General features: G+C 36.9%; 1 protein-coding gene across 2 annotated transcripts; it reads right to left on the reverse strand.

Moving 5' to 3' along the window:
* Nucleotides 1-2,556: 2,556 nt before the first annotated feature.
* LOC122085494 (ferrochelatase-2, chloroplastic) lies at nucleotides 2,557-10,641 on the reverse strand. Of its 2 annotated transcripts, XM_042653950.1 has the most exons (10): nucleotides 10,529-10,641; nucleotides 10,269-10,399; nucleotides 9,303-9,648; nucleotides 9,049-9,192; nucleotides 8,784-8,885; nucleotides 4,369-4,472; nucleotides 4,133-4,259; nucleotides 3,853-4,005; nucleotides 3,574-3,674; nucleotides 2,557-3,058 (listed from the first exon to the last, which is right to left on the reverse strand). In XM_042653950.1, the coding sequence occupies exons 2-10, from the start codon at nucleotides 10,352-10,354 to the stop codon at nucleotides 2,743-2,745; spliced, it is 1,479 nt and encodes a 492-aa protein (XP_042509884.1). In that variant the 5' UTR covers nucleotides 10,355-10,399; nucleotides 10,529-10,641; the 3' UTR covers nucleotides 2,557-2,742. The 2 variants fall into 2 exon arrangements, with proteins under 2 accessions (XP_042509884.1, XP_042509883.1); XM_042653949.1 differs by having other exon boundaries at nucleotides 10,269-10,626.
* Between the last annotated feature and the right edge of the window lie 2,486 nt (nucleotides 10,642-13,127).

A 13,127-nucleotide genomic window follows, 5' to 3' on the forward strand; every position in this document is an offset into this window, starting at 1 on the left:
AGAGGGGGGAGAGAAGATTACTGAAGGAGCCTACTTACTTGAATCAATGCTTGAACTTGAAAGCTTGGGTGACTTGAAATACTGTCAGTACTAAAAACCAGATCTGGAATAAACCAAATTTGAAATTTCTAGTACTAGAGAAAACAAATCTTAAAAAAAAAAAAATAAATAAATAAAAAAAAATAAAATAAAAATAAAAATGAAACTTGAAAAAAAAATTGCTTCATGGCTTGTGATCTTGTCACCTAGATCTAAGCCTAGAACTATAATTTTAAAAATTACAACTCAATTGCATAAATTATAAACATAAAAGACTGAATAAGAATAAAAGAGTACTTGCATTAATTGACATAAAAAACTATTACAAAAGTGATTAAAGCAAAAAATAAAGAACTAAAACTAAAGAGAGGGAGAGGGAGAGAGAGAAGAAAACTAAGCATAAACTAGAAAATAAACTAAGGGGAATAATAATAAACAGGAGGGGGGAGGAAGGGGCTTTCATCGGGCTTTTTGTCTTACCTCCTTCCTTCTACAAGTCTTCTTTAAGAAAAGAAAGAAAATTAAATTAAATTAAATCATGATAAAAATCCTCATTCTATGAGATATTGTGTGAGGAAAGAGAGAATCTGTTTCCAAAATTAACAAATTATATTCATTCCTTGCAATATTAACCAATATCTTGCAATCTTGATTAAATCATAAAGGAATCCCTGCATAGCGTCTTCAAGATCTTGTGAGGTGGCAAGGAGAGAGAATAATCTTCAAGATTTTGTAGGAGAGAGGATGTGGTACCAATGAGTGGGTCCCACCTTTGGACTGGTTCTTGATTCATTTTAAGCACTTTCTCTTTTAGACTTGGAAACTGAAAAAAAAAAAAAATAGTACTATTCAAAGTAGGGCAAAATGTACACTTACATCCCTAAGATTTCACATATTATTGTGTTCATCAGATCACTAATGTGCAACGGTGCTTGTAGATCAACTTACTGATAATTGGGCACAGAAGCCTTGCCTTTATTGTTCTGGCATGCTCTGTGATCACTATAAGGTGATTGTGAAATTGGGATCTTGATGGGGGATAAGGGTGCCTTAGAACTCTCCACTCTAATTGTTATATGGGTGAAACAACCATGTCCTGCTACCATAGAAAACACCAGCGCGCTGAACCAATGAGAGGGTGTGCTCCAGCATCTTTAGCGCCCTGGGTGCCAGGGAAATGTTGTCTTTTCACGCAACCTTATTCTGACTTTTCTTTTCCCCTATTATATTTTTTGTCAACTTTGCAACGATTGATTTTTTTATTTTTATTATTATTATTTTTTTTTTGGGAAATAAAAGCTTCATTTAATTAGGAAAGGTGAGATAGAATGTTAATGTCAAAATTGATGTTATTATGTAAAACCTATTGTCTATAGCTTCTCTAGCTAACTTATACATAAGGAGAACCATGTTGTCGTTAGGCCTGAGCCAAAAAGAAGTTTTAAATAGAACATTACGGACATCTAGTAGATGTGGTAAGGAACTCTAGGCACGGTTTGGTACTCCCTTCAAAAAACAGGTCTTCTATCTCTTTACAATCATTCCAGAATTTTTCTATTCTCCATTTTTTGTCTAAGGCTTGATTCATCCTAAAGCTATTTTTGGCTTTTGCGTTCTTACTTTGGGCTTCCAACATAACTTACAACTTCCTCTATCCTTTTAGATGCCACCATTTTTCGACTCATTCGGCCAAGGAAAAAAAAATCATAGGGGAAAAGAACCCTATCAGTCTAGGAAAGAGATCTTGGTCCCAGATCACTAGCCATCGTGACCAAATCGCAAAGAAAATGGTGCGTTCATCACGTAAATCAAACAATAGCCTTTATTACGACTCCGGGTCCTCTCCATCACACCCAGTGCCCCAATGTGCTTTGGATAGCTGGGAGGACCCAGCATGCACCCCCAGTCCACCCAGCCATCTGATATACGTTGGGCACGTTGGAGAGGATGCTGATGCCATCTGAAACAAGAATTATCCCAGGTGATGGTCATTACGGAACAGAGTAGACCAATTCATCAGGGAAAATCATAGTTCAACATAAATGATCAGAATACCAATACCCTTCGTTGCCTCAATGGTCACAATCTTCATATGATGGACTTGGAACCAGGCATAGTATTGGTACTTCCTTCAGTGACCTATCAAAAATACAAATGTTCAGAATCATTGTCCTAGGAATCTGTCACAATTGTACCTGCAAAGCCATGCAAGAGGTCTACCTAAAACATAGCAATTTACTTCCCTAAAATTCATCCAGGATTCCAAGCAATGTCATCATCCAATGCAATAGAACTAATTATATTGAATTCATTTAAATGGATGCAAACCTCAATTACAACTAGTAAAATTTCAATTTAAAAAAGATTGCACCTTATTTTCACCAAATTAGTGAACTAAGAAGTTGTAATCTTCTTTTAATTATCCTTGTCTTATTTCCAAGAGTTATAAGAAAATTGAAAATTATTTAATGCAATAAGGATTTACCCTCAATTGAGGGGAAATGATGCAACTTAAAGGGAGAAAAAAAGGTAAGGTTACCACTTATTTGTTCACCACTATAGTCACAATAAGATTTTCCCTTTAAAAAACATAAGCAAATGCAAAATCCCACCTACACTATTTGGCTATACACCATCATTTCGTACAATTTCTCTTAATGAATCTTGATACGAACAAAGCTAGGCTTGCGAGTGCATGCTTCCTTAAAGGAGGTAATTCCTGCATGTTGAGATCAGCTTTGGTGACAAAAGCAAAAGAAAAGCTAAGATTGAACCAAAGAACACACTAATTGCATATTTCACTGGATCAGATTCAGCTTCTTTAATTGTGCTTTCTGTGGTTGACATGGCACTTGCTGAAGGTAGGGCTTCAAGCACAGCATCTGCAAGATCTGAAATGAAGGAAGAAGTGCAACCGAGGGCAGGTACACGACCCCAGTTCTCAATGCCAGATTCAAGAGCCAGTTCCCTGTACTCCATATCAATCTCTTCTAGAGTCTCAATATGCTCGCTTACAAAGCTGAAAAGTAAAACATTATTTACTATAGTGAAACAAGAAGGTTCATTATAACAACAGATCAATTGAAGCCCACAAATTGATGAAGATGACCCAAGGATTTTAAAATCTACAGATACTCATTGGACCTAATTTTGGAAAATGAACTCATCCACAGGTGAACCAGTGCACAAGCACACTAACTCACCTGATCAACTTAATGAGCAGAAAAGGTATCTAAGCTTGTTTTTTGTAAATTCGTCTTAGATTCCACAAGATGCTTTTGTCTGCCATTTGATATTACCAGGTGAGTGGGTGAGAACAAATAAGCACCTAATTTAGTCAGTAGGCCAATATATGGGAAGGAGAAAAGAGATTTTCTCATTTGTTCCCTGACAATCTCCAAGAACCTAAGCATCTAGAGGAACCCCCAAATGTTGAGAAGAAAAAATTACCAATTAGGAAAAAAAAAATTTATGCAATGCCAAATTAAATTCTCGGTAAGTTCAGTATAGTGGTTTATGACCTCAATAGCATACCTTGGAGGGACAGCTAAGAGACTCTTTACACCTTTCTGGCCAAGCTCAACAAGAACTTCATCAGTATAGGGCTTCAACCACTGTACTGGTCCAACTCGGCTCTGATGAAACAGAATGGTTAGTATCACAAAGCTGAACGAAGTTGGTCTCTAAGAGGGGAGAGAAAAGAAGAAACAGAAAATGCATGGCCACGTTAAGAAGAATGTTTTCATGCCATTAAAGCATGAGAAACTTGAAAATATGGAAGACAGAAAATAATAACTCATGCTTCAAACTAACCTGGTAAGCAAGAGTGTGTTCATTGTTAATTCCTCTAGCTTTCAGTTCTTGCATGATCAAGAAAATACATTCTTCCATTTGATCTTTGTATGGATCCCCTGAATCCTTGACATAGCTAACTGGTACACCATGTGCACTAAAGAATATCATGACCTGCCAATTTACCACAAACGTAAAGAGGCTACCTAGAGTAGCAACAGCAGCATGACATGAAGATATGAACTTTGACAAATTTTGTCAGCATAACGCTTTATATGCAACTTAGCAAGAGCAAACCAACCTCCTCAGGATTGGAGAACTTCTGTAGCTCCTTCTCTATCAAGGTAGCCATTGACTTGATGTAACCTTCACGCTGATACCATGACTTTATTATAGAGACCGGCAGCCTTGACAAATATGGGTCCTCTCTGACAGACAACTCAAATTCAGTGGAAGTTGATCAAAGTGAACTAGTATTTAAATTTTCAATTACAAGAACAGAACCGAATGTCTGAACCTAAATAATTAGTTGTCCACCTAAAAATACTTCGGAGAAGACGGATGCTTGACCCACTTGTGGAGATCGAGTACTGAGGATAAAGTGGCAATACAACAAGCCTTGTAATCCTATCCTTCTTAATCTGTCACAGAAGGCAGAAATAATCACTAATGTTGATTCACATAGGTAATCATTTTTGTTTCTTGTCAATTTTGCAAGAAAAAGTAATAATCCATGGCATTGATTTTTCCAAATGAAGTATCTTCATTAGCATTGAATACCTTGCTTATGCTTCGTAGATAGATCTAACTATCAAGAAGGAAAAAAATACAGTATTCGTGAAATGGAGGTGCATTTACAATTTACAACATATTTCAGCTCATCAAAATGCACATACCAAGTGTTTGACTATACAGTGAGCTGGGGGTATAATATATGAAGCATTCATAGGACTCTCCAACAAGGAAGATATTTCATGCAATAGGACATGCCCAGCCTTTCTACATCTTGAAACATAATAACCTGCAGTTGTAGTAGCAACATTGTTTGTTTGTTTCATTTATCATATTATCATACCTGCTCATGATTAAAGATAAAAAAAGTACTGGTACACAATTCCTGATCTGCAAGTGCAACATATTGGTATTTAAACATGAGTCCATGTTTCTACTTTCTCCTAGAAATTTCTTGCTCCCTTTTATGGTTGAATCAGCCTGTGGATAATTCAATAAATGGAAAAGGGCGTACCCAGTGCAAGAGGCTCCCGCATGTGCAAGGTCCCCGGGGCGGGGTGGGGGGTGGGGAGGTAATGTAGAACTAGAATCAAAAGTTATCATAATCCCAGGCAGCATCTAAAATTCTAGTTCAATAGAGAAAATGTTCTTCAATAGGCTTGGTTCTAGCTCTCAAACACTCTCATAGCAAACAAATAAAAAGAAAATAAGAAAAGAAAGAGAATTCGATGGAGGGTTGAGAAGGGGGAAGAAGAACTAGCGAATGGGCATCTCACCCCTCGGGTTTAGGCATCTCACCCAACTGCATCCAACAGCACAACAGCATAAGCCACCTTTTTTTTTTTTTTTTTTTTTTTTTCAATTAATAAATTCTTGTTCAATGTTGTAGTCCCTTACAAACTTATATAGAAGATTCAAAACTGACTCGAATACTAAAAAAGAAAGGCCTAATACAATCATTAACTAACTGAAAAACCTAAACTGACTAGAAAATTGAAATAACAAAGGAAATAGACTCCAAATAGAACTCTAACTAAACTAATGAATTAAATTCCTTTTTCCTACTTTTTACCCATATCTTAGGCCCATTAAAGTAGTCCATTACAAAGAAGACACATGGGATCAAAGGCCTAACACATACATAACCCAACCTAAGGCTTACTTGCAATAAAATAAGCTCATTAAATGACTTATCTACATCAATTCGCCATCTCTTAGAAAAAATTCGTCTTCGAATTTTGTAGTGTGTGAGGGTGATTATAGCATAGTGCACGTCTCTCTTTAGGCCATAGAAAAATTCAGGTAGCTCTTTAATAATAAAGATGTAGTCTAGAATGTGAGGAGCTTGATCTTCAAGATATTTTAATGGGATGACGAACTCCACATGCTTAACTTCAACAAGCTCAAATGTATCCAGGGGATCATCCACATGAACACCTTCAACCACTATGTTCTTGACCTCCACAATTTCAATCTCAAGCTCCTTAGGATCTTCCTCTTGGTTGTTTACAATCATCACAACTGTTGTAATGTCAAGTTCCTCAGTCTCAACCTCACTGTCCATTGTGGCAACCTTGTTGCTTTCGAATTCTTCCACATAAGAACATCAATGACTAGCTCTTCCTTGACAATAGGAATTGCAGGAATTTCTTCAACACTAACCTCAACTTCTGACTCTAGTTAATTGGTCGAAGGTGTCTTCTCTTGTTGTTCCTTTGCAATTTGTTGCAACATAGTGGCCATGTGGTCAAACAATTTCTTTATGCTCTTGTCACCTATGGACGACTTTTGGGGTGTAATTGGAGGGAACTCTTGTAGAAGAAAGTACATACTTTTTTCACGTTTAGATAGGTATATCCATGCCAACTCACACTGCATCTCGTCCCAAGTTCTAGGCTCACGCCCTTAAGCTTGAAGTTGCCTTTCACGGATTCTTCATTGTATTCGAACCCAATCACTTATTTGAGAGCAAATGTATTGAAGTCGTTGCGTCTCTGTCAAGTTATACTTGTCAAAGTACACATCTAATTCATACATCCATTCAAGGAATATGTGTGAAGAAAGTTTCTCATGAAATTCACGTGGCTCCATCTTTGGTTTGGCTAGGCTCTGATACCAAATAATGTAGAACTAAAATCACAAGTGATCCTAATCCTAGGCAGGATCTGAAATTCTGGTTGAATAGAGAAGATGTTCTTTAATAGGCTTGGTTCTAGCTCTCAAACACTCTCTCACAGCAAACAAATAAAAGAAAAATAAGAAAATAAAGAGAATTTGATGGAGGGTTGAGAAGGAAGAAGAAGAACTAGTGAATGGGCATCTCACCTAGGGCATCTCACCCAATTGCATCCCACCCAACTGCATCCCACAACACAATAGCATAAACCATCTTTTTTTTTTTTTTAATTAATAAATTTGTGTTTAATGCTATAGCCCCTTACAAACTTATATAGAAGACTCAAAACTGACCCAAACACTAAACAATAAAGGCTTAACCCAATCCTTAACTAACTAGGAAACTAAAATAACAAAGGAAATAGACTCCAAACAAGATTCTAACTAAACTAATGAATTAAATTCCGTTTTCCTACTTTCTACCCATATTTTAGGCCCATTAAAGTGGTCCATTACAAAGAAAACTCATGGGATCAAAGGCCCAAAATATACATAACCCAACTTATGGCTTATTTGTAATAAAATAAGCCCATTAAGTAACTAATCTACATAGGGGGGAGAACTACGCAGCCTTAGCCCAAGAATGTTGAGAGGCTGTTTCGACCACTTCACCACCAGGTCGCAACATTCGTACCTTACCGTTGGACCGAGCACGCCCCTTGGATAATTCAATAAATGATTCCAATAAAATTTTTTACTAACAATCTTCCATGAAATGAGCCAAATCAACAATTGATTCAGAATTTTTCTTTTAAATGAACATCAACTCAACAAAATTGCATAGTACCAACAATATTCTCGTTAACTAGGGCATATTTAAAATTTGATGTTGGCACATCGAATTTCTAAATTAAATGAAGTGAGCTACGCTGCATAGCATAGTTTGCCAGCTCAAGTGACTCTTCAACTCCCAAGAGTTGACATCATTCCAAAGCATGCTGAGTTGGTCAAGCTGATCCTTCATGTAAACCTCAACTCTACTCTTTCACTCCAGCTGTGTCCCCTGGCCCAGCTGAGTCTTCCAACTTAAGAAACAAAGAGAAGGCCAAAAGAGATCATTGTCTCCCTTCATTAGCCATAACATATTTCATTTTTTACTTGAAACTTCTCAACTCATTTTCCTTTTACGAATCTCAATCAGAAATGTAGACTACTTTTGTCTTAGTCATGATTGAAAATCCTTCTTGAATTATGAAAAGACTCATCCCTACAACTTAAAATTAAAGGCTTGCTGAAAAGTTTAAAGAATAAGCCATTCAATTTGTCAATGATTAGATGAAACAAACGATTTGTAGAACCCAAAAAAAATTTGGTCTCAAGAAACTTGTTATACTACAGACTGGATTTACCTTTTTCATGTTTACTTCTCTATTGAAATATTCAGCAAACTTAGTTGTGGTTTGGATGCTAAATGCTTAAGAGAGAGTTGAACCTAGATGATACAGGAGCCAGCTTTTTGGACTGAACAGAACCCATTCGAGAACCCGGACCAAGAACCAGACCCAAGTTTGGTAGTTTTTCAGTAGGATATGTCATCTTTTATTTCGGAGGTAGCAATTAGATATATAGGAAAATTTCCAATTTGAGTTTTATTGAGTTTCTATATTTTTGTTAGTCTAAGTTTTAGAAAGTAATTAGGAGTCTTTGATTTTTGGGTTTTATAAATAGATGTGTAACCAACGATATGGACAGATCGGGGAATGAATTAAGATTGGTTTTGTGTAGTGTGTGCCTGCGTGGCTTGGCAGCCAGTGGCTGTGTGTGAAATTTCCTCCCCCACCCCCCTACTTCTTCTTCTTCTTGTGTGATTCCCTCTCTCCCCTGCAACTCTGAATCTTATCCCAGGTTTCCCTCCTTCCACTAGATACCTATAGTTACTTACTGCTTTGGTGCTTAAGAAACACATTTTTCAAGCTACAAGGTGAATCAGAAGCCAGCTACAAATTTATGACAAAATACATTAAGAAAGGGAGTTTGTAATATAACGTATTATAAAGTCAAGAGAGAGGGAGGGAAGGGGAGAGAGAGAGAGAGAGAGAACACACTTGAAGAACTGCCTCCTCAGTAGAAGGGTACCAGTATCGCATTGCAACATATACATTTGCAGGCATTTCCTTCTCTTCCAGAGCCATTTTCAGTGCATGCGCCTGCAACAAACATTTATAAACATTAAGTTCATTTCCCGCACATATAAACCATAAAATTACACAAAAGAATAGCAACAAAATCATCCCAAACTCAACTTGACTCAACTATGAATTATCCCATCATTTAACAACGAATTCATCACATAATAAGAAAATGACTCACTTGCTCATCTGTTATTCTTCGTAAAGGTGACCCACCTCCTATGGCTGCATAACCTTCTTTACTTTTTGGAGCCCTGAGAACTGAAATTAGTTGCGCCAGTGGCCGTTGAAGGAAAAAGAACAACCTGGGAAGTCTTATAATATCCTGTCATGAAGCATTATTAGATTATCATTAAATAGTACTCTTGAGATTTATAGCCTCTTAATTGGTTTTTGATAAACAGAATACATTGCAAATAGGATAGAATAACATACAGGGTCTGCAAATAAATTGAACAAAAATGGTTGAACATCATGAAGTGTCTCAGGTCCTCCAAGATTCAAAAGAAGCACCCCCAACTTTTCCTTTGTGGCATGTGAAGGAGACTCCAAAGCATCTTCACCAAAGGTGCACACTCCTACAGAGCAAAATGTTTTCCCAAGTGGATTTCTTTGCGGTGCAAGACCATAAGAACAAGAACCCGAAAGAATTCCATTTGTCTTAGCAGCTGAGTTACAATATGAGAGCTGAAATGCCTGAAATGAAGACTTATCAAGACCCCCCAATCCTTTAGATAAAAGGCAGCTTGCAGATTTGAATGAATTGGATTGCCTGCATGCTCTGCAGCAAACAAGCACCAACAGGTTATACTTCAAAAGGCAGACATGCAATGTTACCCATCTGACATGCTGTCAGAAAATCCAAGAATTATGTCCAAGGATATCAAAAGGCACCGGACCTAGCTCTGAATTGGCTCTATCTGGAAATGTTCTTCACTACTTATTAATCAGAAGGGGTTTATTTTATTTTATATTTTCAATTATAAAGGGGGTTCTGATCTCTACATAATGGCAGTAAGATTGTCCAACAGGAATTACTGACATAGTTCAACTCTTGGGTAAGAATCCAACTTGTTATCTGTCAAAGTGCGACAACCGACGGGGGAGAAACCGAAATAATTTGAAAGACAATTAAAACAGAACCAGACATCTGATTAGACACAGAAGATAATTTTGGTTTCCCATAACACTAAATTAACAAAATTCAAAAATTTTTTTTTTTAAATCCGCCATTAAACCTCTTAAATTTAAAAAATTATTATACAGGGAAAAAAAAATCCCAAATGAAACCGTACTATTTTGACACCAACTACGTAACATGATCCATTTTAATCAAACCAAAAACAAATCCTTTCGAATAAACAGACAAGAAGAAAGATACTTGGGGAGGATTGGGCTCACATGGTGCCGTTATGATTCGCATTGCGGAGACGCGACGCAGAAAGTTCCACATTAGTGAAAACCGCAGTGTTTGCTGTAGCAGACATGGCCTCCTTAACCTCGAAAAGAATCCAATCGGAACAGTTTTGCACCTGCAATCACTGGGATGATTCAGAGAAGACGGAGCTATATCTGAAGAAAAGTTATAGACGGAGAACGTTAGGGTTTCTAGAAAACACGAAATGAGGTTTATAAGTCAGAGCGTCAAAACACGCAGAGACAATTAAAGATGCTTCCCGGTTCCTTCAATTATTTCTTCATTGTCGACGATTTGGCCTATAGGCCCTATACCTAACCTCACCCTCTCGGTCTTTCCTGACTTTCTACGAAGAAACTGGAGAAAGTTCGCTTTCCTAAAAACGGTTATTGAATGAATCAAATGACGAAAATATCCTTCTACCCTTAAGGTATGTTTTTGAAAACCCGACCCGATGCCCCACAAGCTAACAAAAATTTCCCACAAATGGATGAGACCCGGTTTTTAATCCATCAAGAAGAAGTCCTTGATCACAAGTCCTGATGAGTCTACACCATGGTTCAAGGAATTAGTATCGGAATCGACATACGATGACACTAATTTTGGGTCAATCTTGTTTTTCAGTGTGGAGAAGGATTAAGGGTAAAATGGTAAAAAATTGATTTATTTTAAAGGAAACCTAGAGCAGATCTATCCAATCTAGACTAATAGGGTTGATCATGATACCAATTACTAAAACCATTGTCTATAATAGGGATGGCAAGCTCTGAGCTCTTGGTAGAAAATCATCAAAGTTTCAAAACTTACATCTTCTTTTTTTAATGAAAAAACGAAATAGAACAGTTGTACTATGGAGAAATAAGAGAAGAGTAAAAAAGGAGATAGCGCAAGAGTTTTGGGGCTCCAACTTATTGATTAACTTCGTATACTTTCCAACTCTTTTATAGAGTCAATAGATCCGTTGAAAAATTGCTCTTTTCCAATCAACGGAATCGCTCCCAAATTTCTCCTTCTTGTGACTGTTATCACTTTTATAATCGTTGTCATAGTAATTCCATGATGAGGCCGAATGGCCACCTCACCAACATCTCCCACTTGGCCATTCTGGCCGAATTCACATTTTCCGTTCTTGCTTTTAAGAACCAACATTATAAAAAATTCCATTCATGTTTCTCAATTTCCAAGATCATGATGATATTTTCATTTCCGTTCCTAGATATCCGTTCCTATTTCTAGGAACGATCTATCATGATATTTCAATTTCCGCTTTCATTTCCAGGGGCATCCATCATGATATTTCAATTTCTGCTCCCATTTTCAGGGGCAATAAAAAACATTGTCATGATAAGGAACTTTAGTTCCTATTCCAAACTTAGAGATCTAAGTCCACTATTTATTCCGAACATATAGTTCAAATTCCATTTACATTCCCAATTTTCAGGAATTACTTTCACATTATAATTCCCATTTCCAGGAACATTCGTCATGACATTTCCAGGAACCATTTCCATTCCTATTTCCAAGAATTATTTCCATTCCCATTTTCAAGAAACATTTCCATTCAATTTTCCATGAATAATATTCATAAAATTTTGATCGTCATGACAAGGAACATTCAATTCCAATTCCAGACTTAGACCGACCTAAGTCCTTTATATATTCGGAGCACTTGGTTTCAATTCCAGAATTAGATAACCCTAAGTCCGATTAAATTTACATGCTTAACATAAGCTTCCGCATGAATTCCCTTTGTGGGGGGATCGGCCCAATATCGCTCGTAGGTACATAGGTTACTTTAATTTCACCTTTTCCTACTATATCTCGAATATAGTGCCACTACAAATTTTTATATGTTTCCCCTTCGAGTTATTACGGCTTGATTATCACAGAATATTTTCACTAATCCATTTACAAGATCCAGCCCAAATTCATTTATTTCCACTGGTCCAATTACAAGATCTTGCCCCAATTTATTTCCACTGGTCTAATTACAATATCCAGCCCAAATTCATTTAACAAACGTCTTATCTAGACTGCATGAGTACCATATTACAAGCAACATACTCAGCTTCCAGTGGGTGCCTAGCAACACACCCTTGTTTCTTGCTACCCCAAGAAACTATTGCACCTCCATATATAAACACATAACCAAAGGTGGACTTAGAGTCATCTCTATCACCTCCGAAGTCATCATCAGAGTATCCAATAACCACAAGCTTTTTCACTTGAAAATACAATTTCAAGTGTTTAGTTCCTTTAATATATATCATAATCATTTTCACAGCTTCCCAATGGGCAGATCCAGGATTTCTTTGGTATCTATTTACCAAACCAACTGGAAAAGCCAAATCCGGTCGTATACACAACATCGCGTACAAAAAACTACCTACTGCCTAAGCATAAGGTACATTCAACTTTTCCTGTCCTTCTTGAGGACCACCTTTTGATAATGTCATTCCCAATGCTATTGGAGTTACTAATGGATTGCTATTCTGCATCCCAAATCTTTTCAACACAGGTTTCCTGACTCAAACACAATCTTCGTTATAGATGTTTCCCCATATCCTTTATTTCAAATTGATCACTGAGTTCGTACTTGGTTCTCTCCAAGTCATTTCCAACTAGTCCCACTCTTAAAAAAAAAATATATATATATATATAGACAACTTTGCATCCTAATTAAAGGATCATTTAAATACCATGAACATTAGGACAAAGTATATACCAATATACAATATTTTCCTGTCCCATTCCCCAAAAACCTTTAGGTTGTCGCATAAGTGTACAATTTCTTCCAACTCACCATTGAGAAAAGCATTTTTGACATCCATTTGGAACAACTC

This window comes from Macadamia integrifolia, chromosome 8, assembly GCF_013358625.1.
Source record: "Macadamia integrifolia cultivar HAES 741 chromosome 8, SCU_Mint_v3, whole genome shotgun sequence".
Lineage (NCBI taxonomy): Eukaryota > Viridiplantae > Streptophyta > Magnoliopsida > Proteales > Proteaceae > Macadamia > Macadamia integrifolia.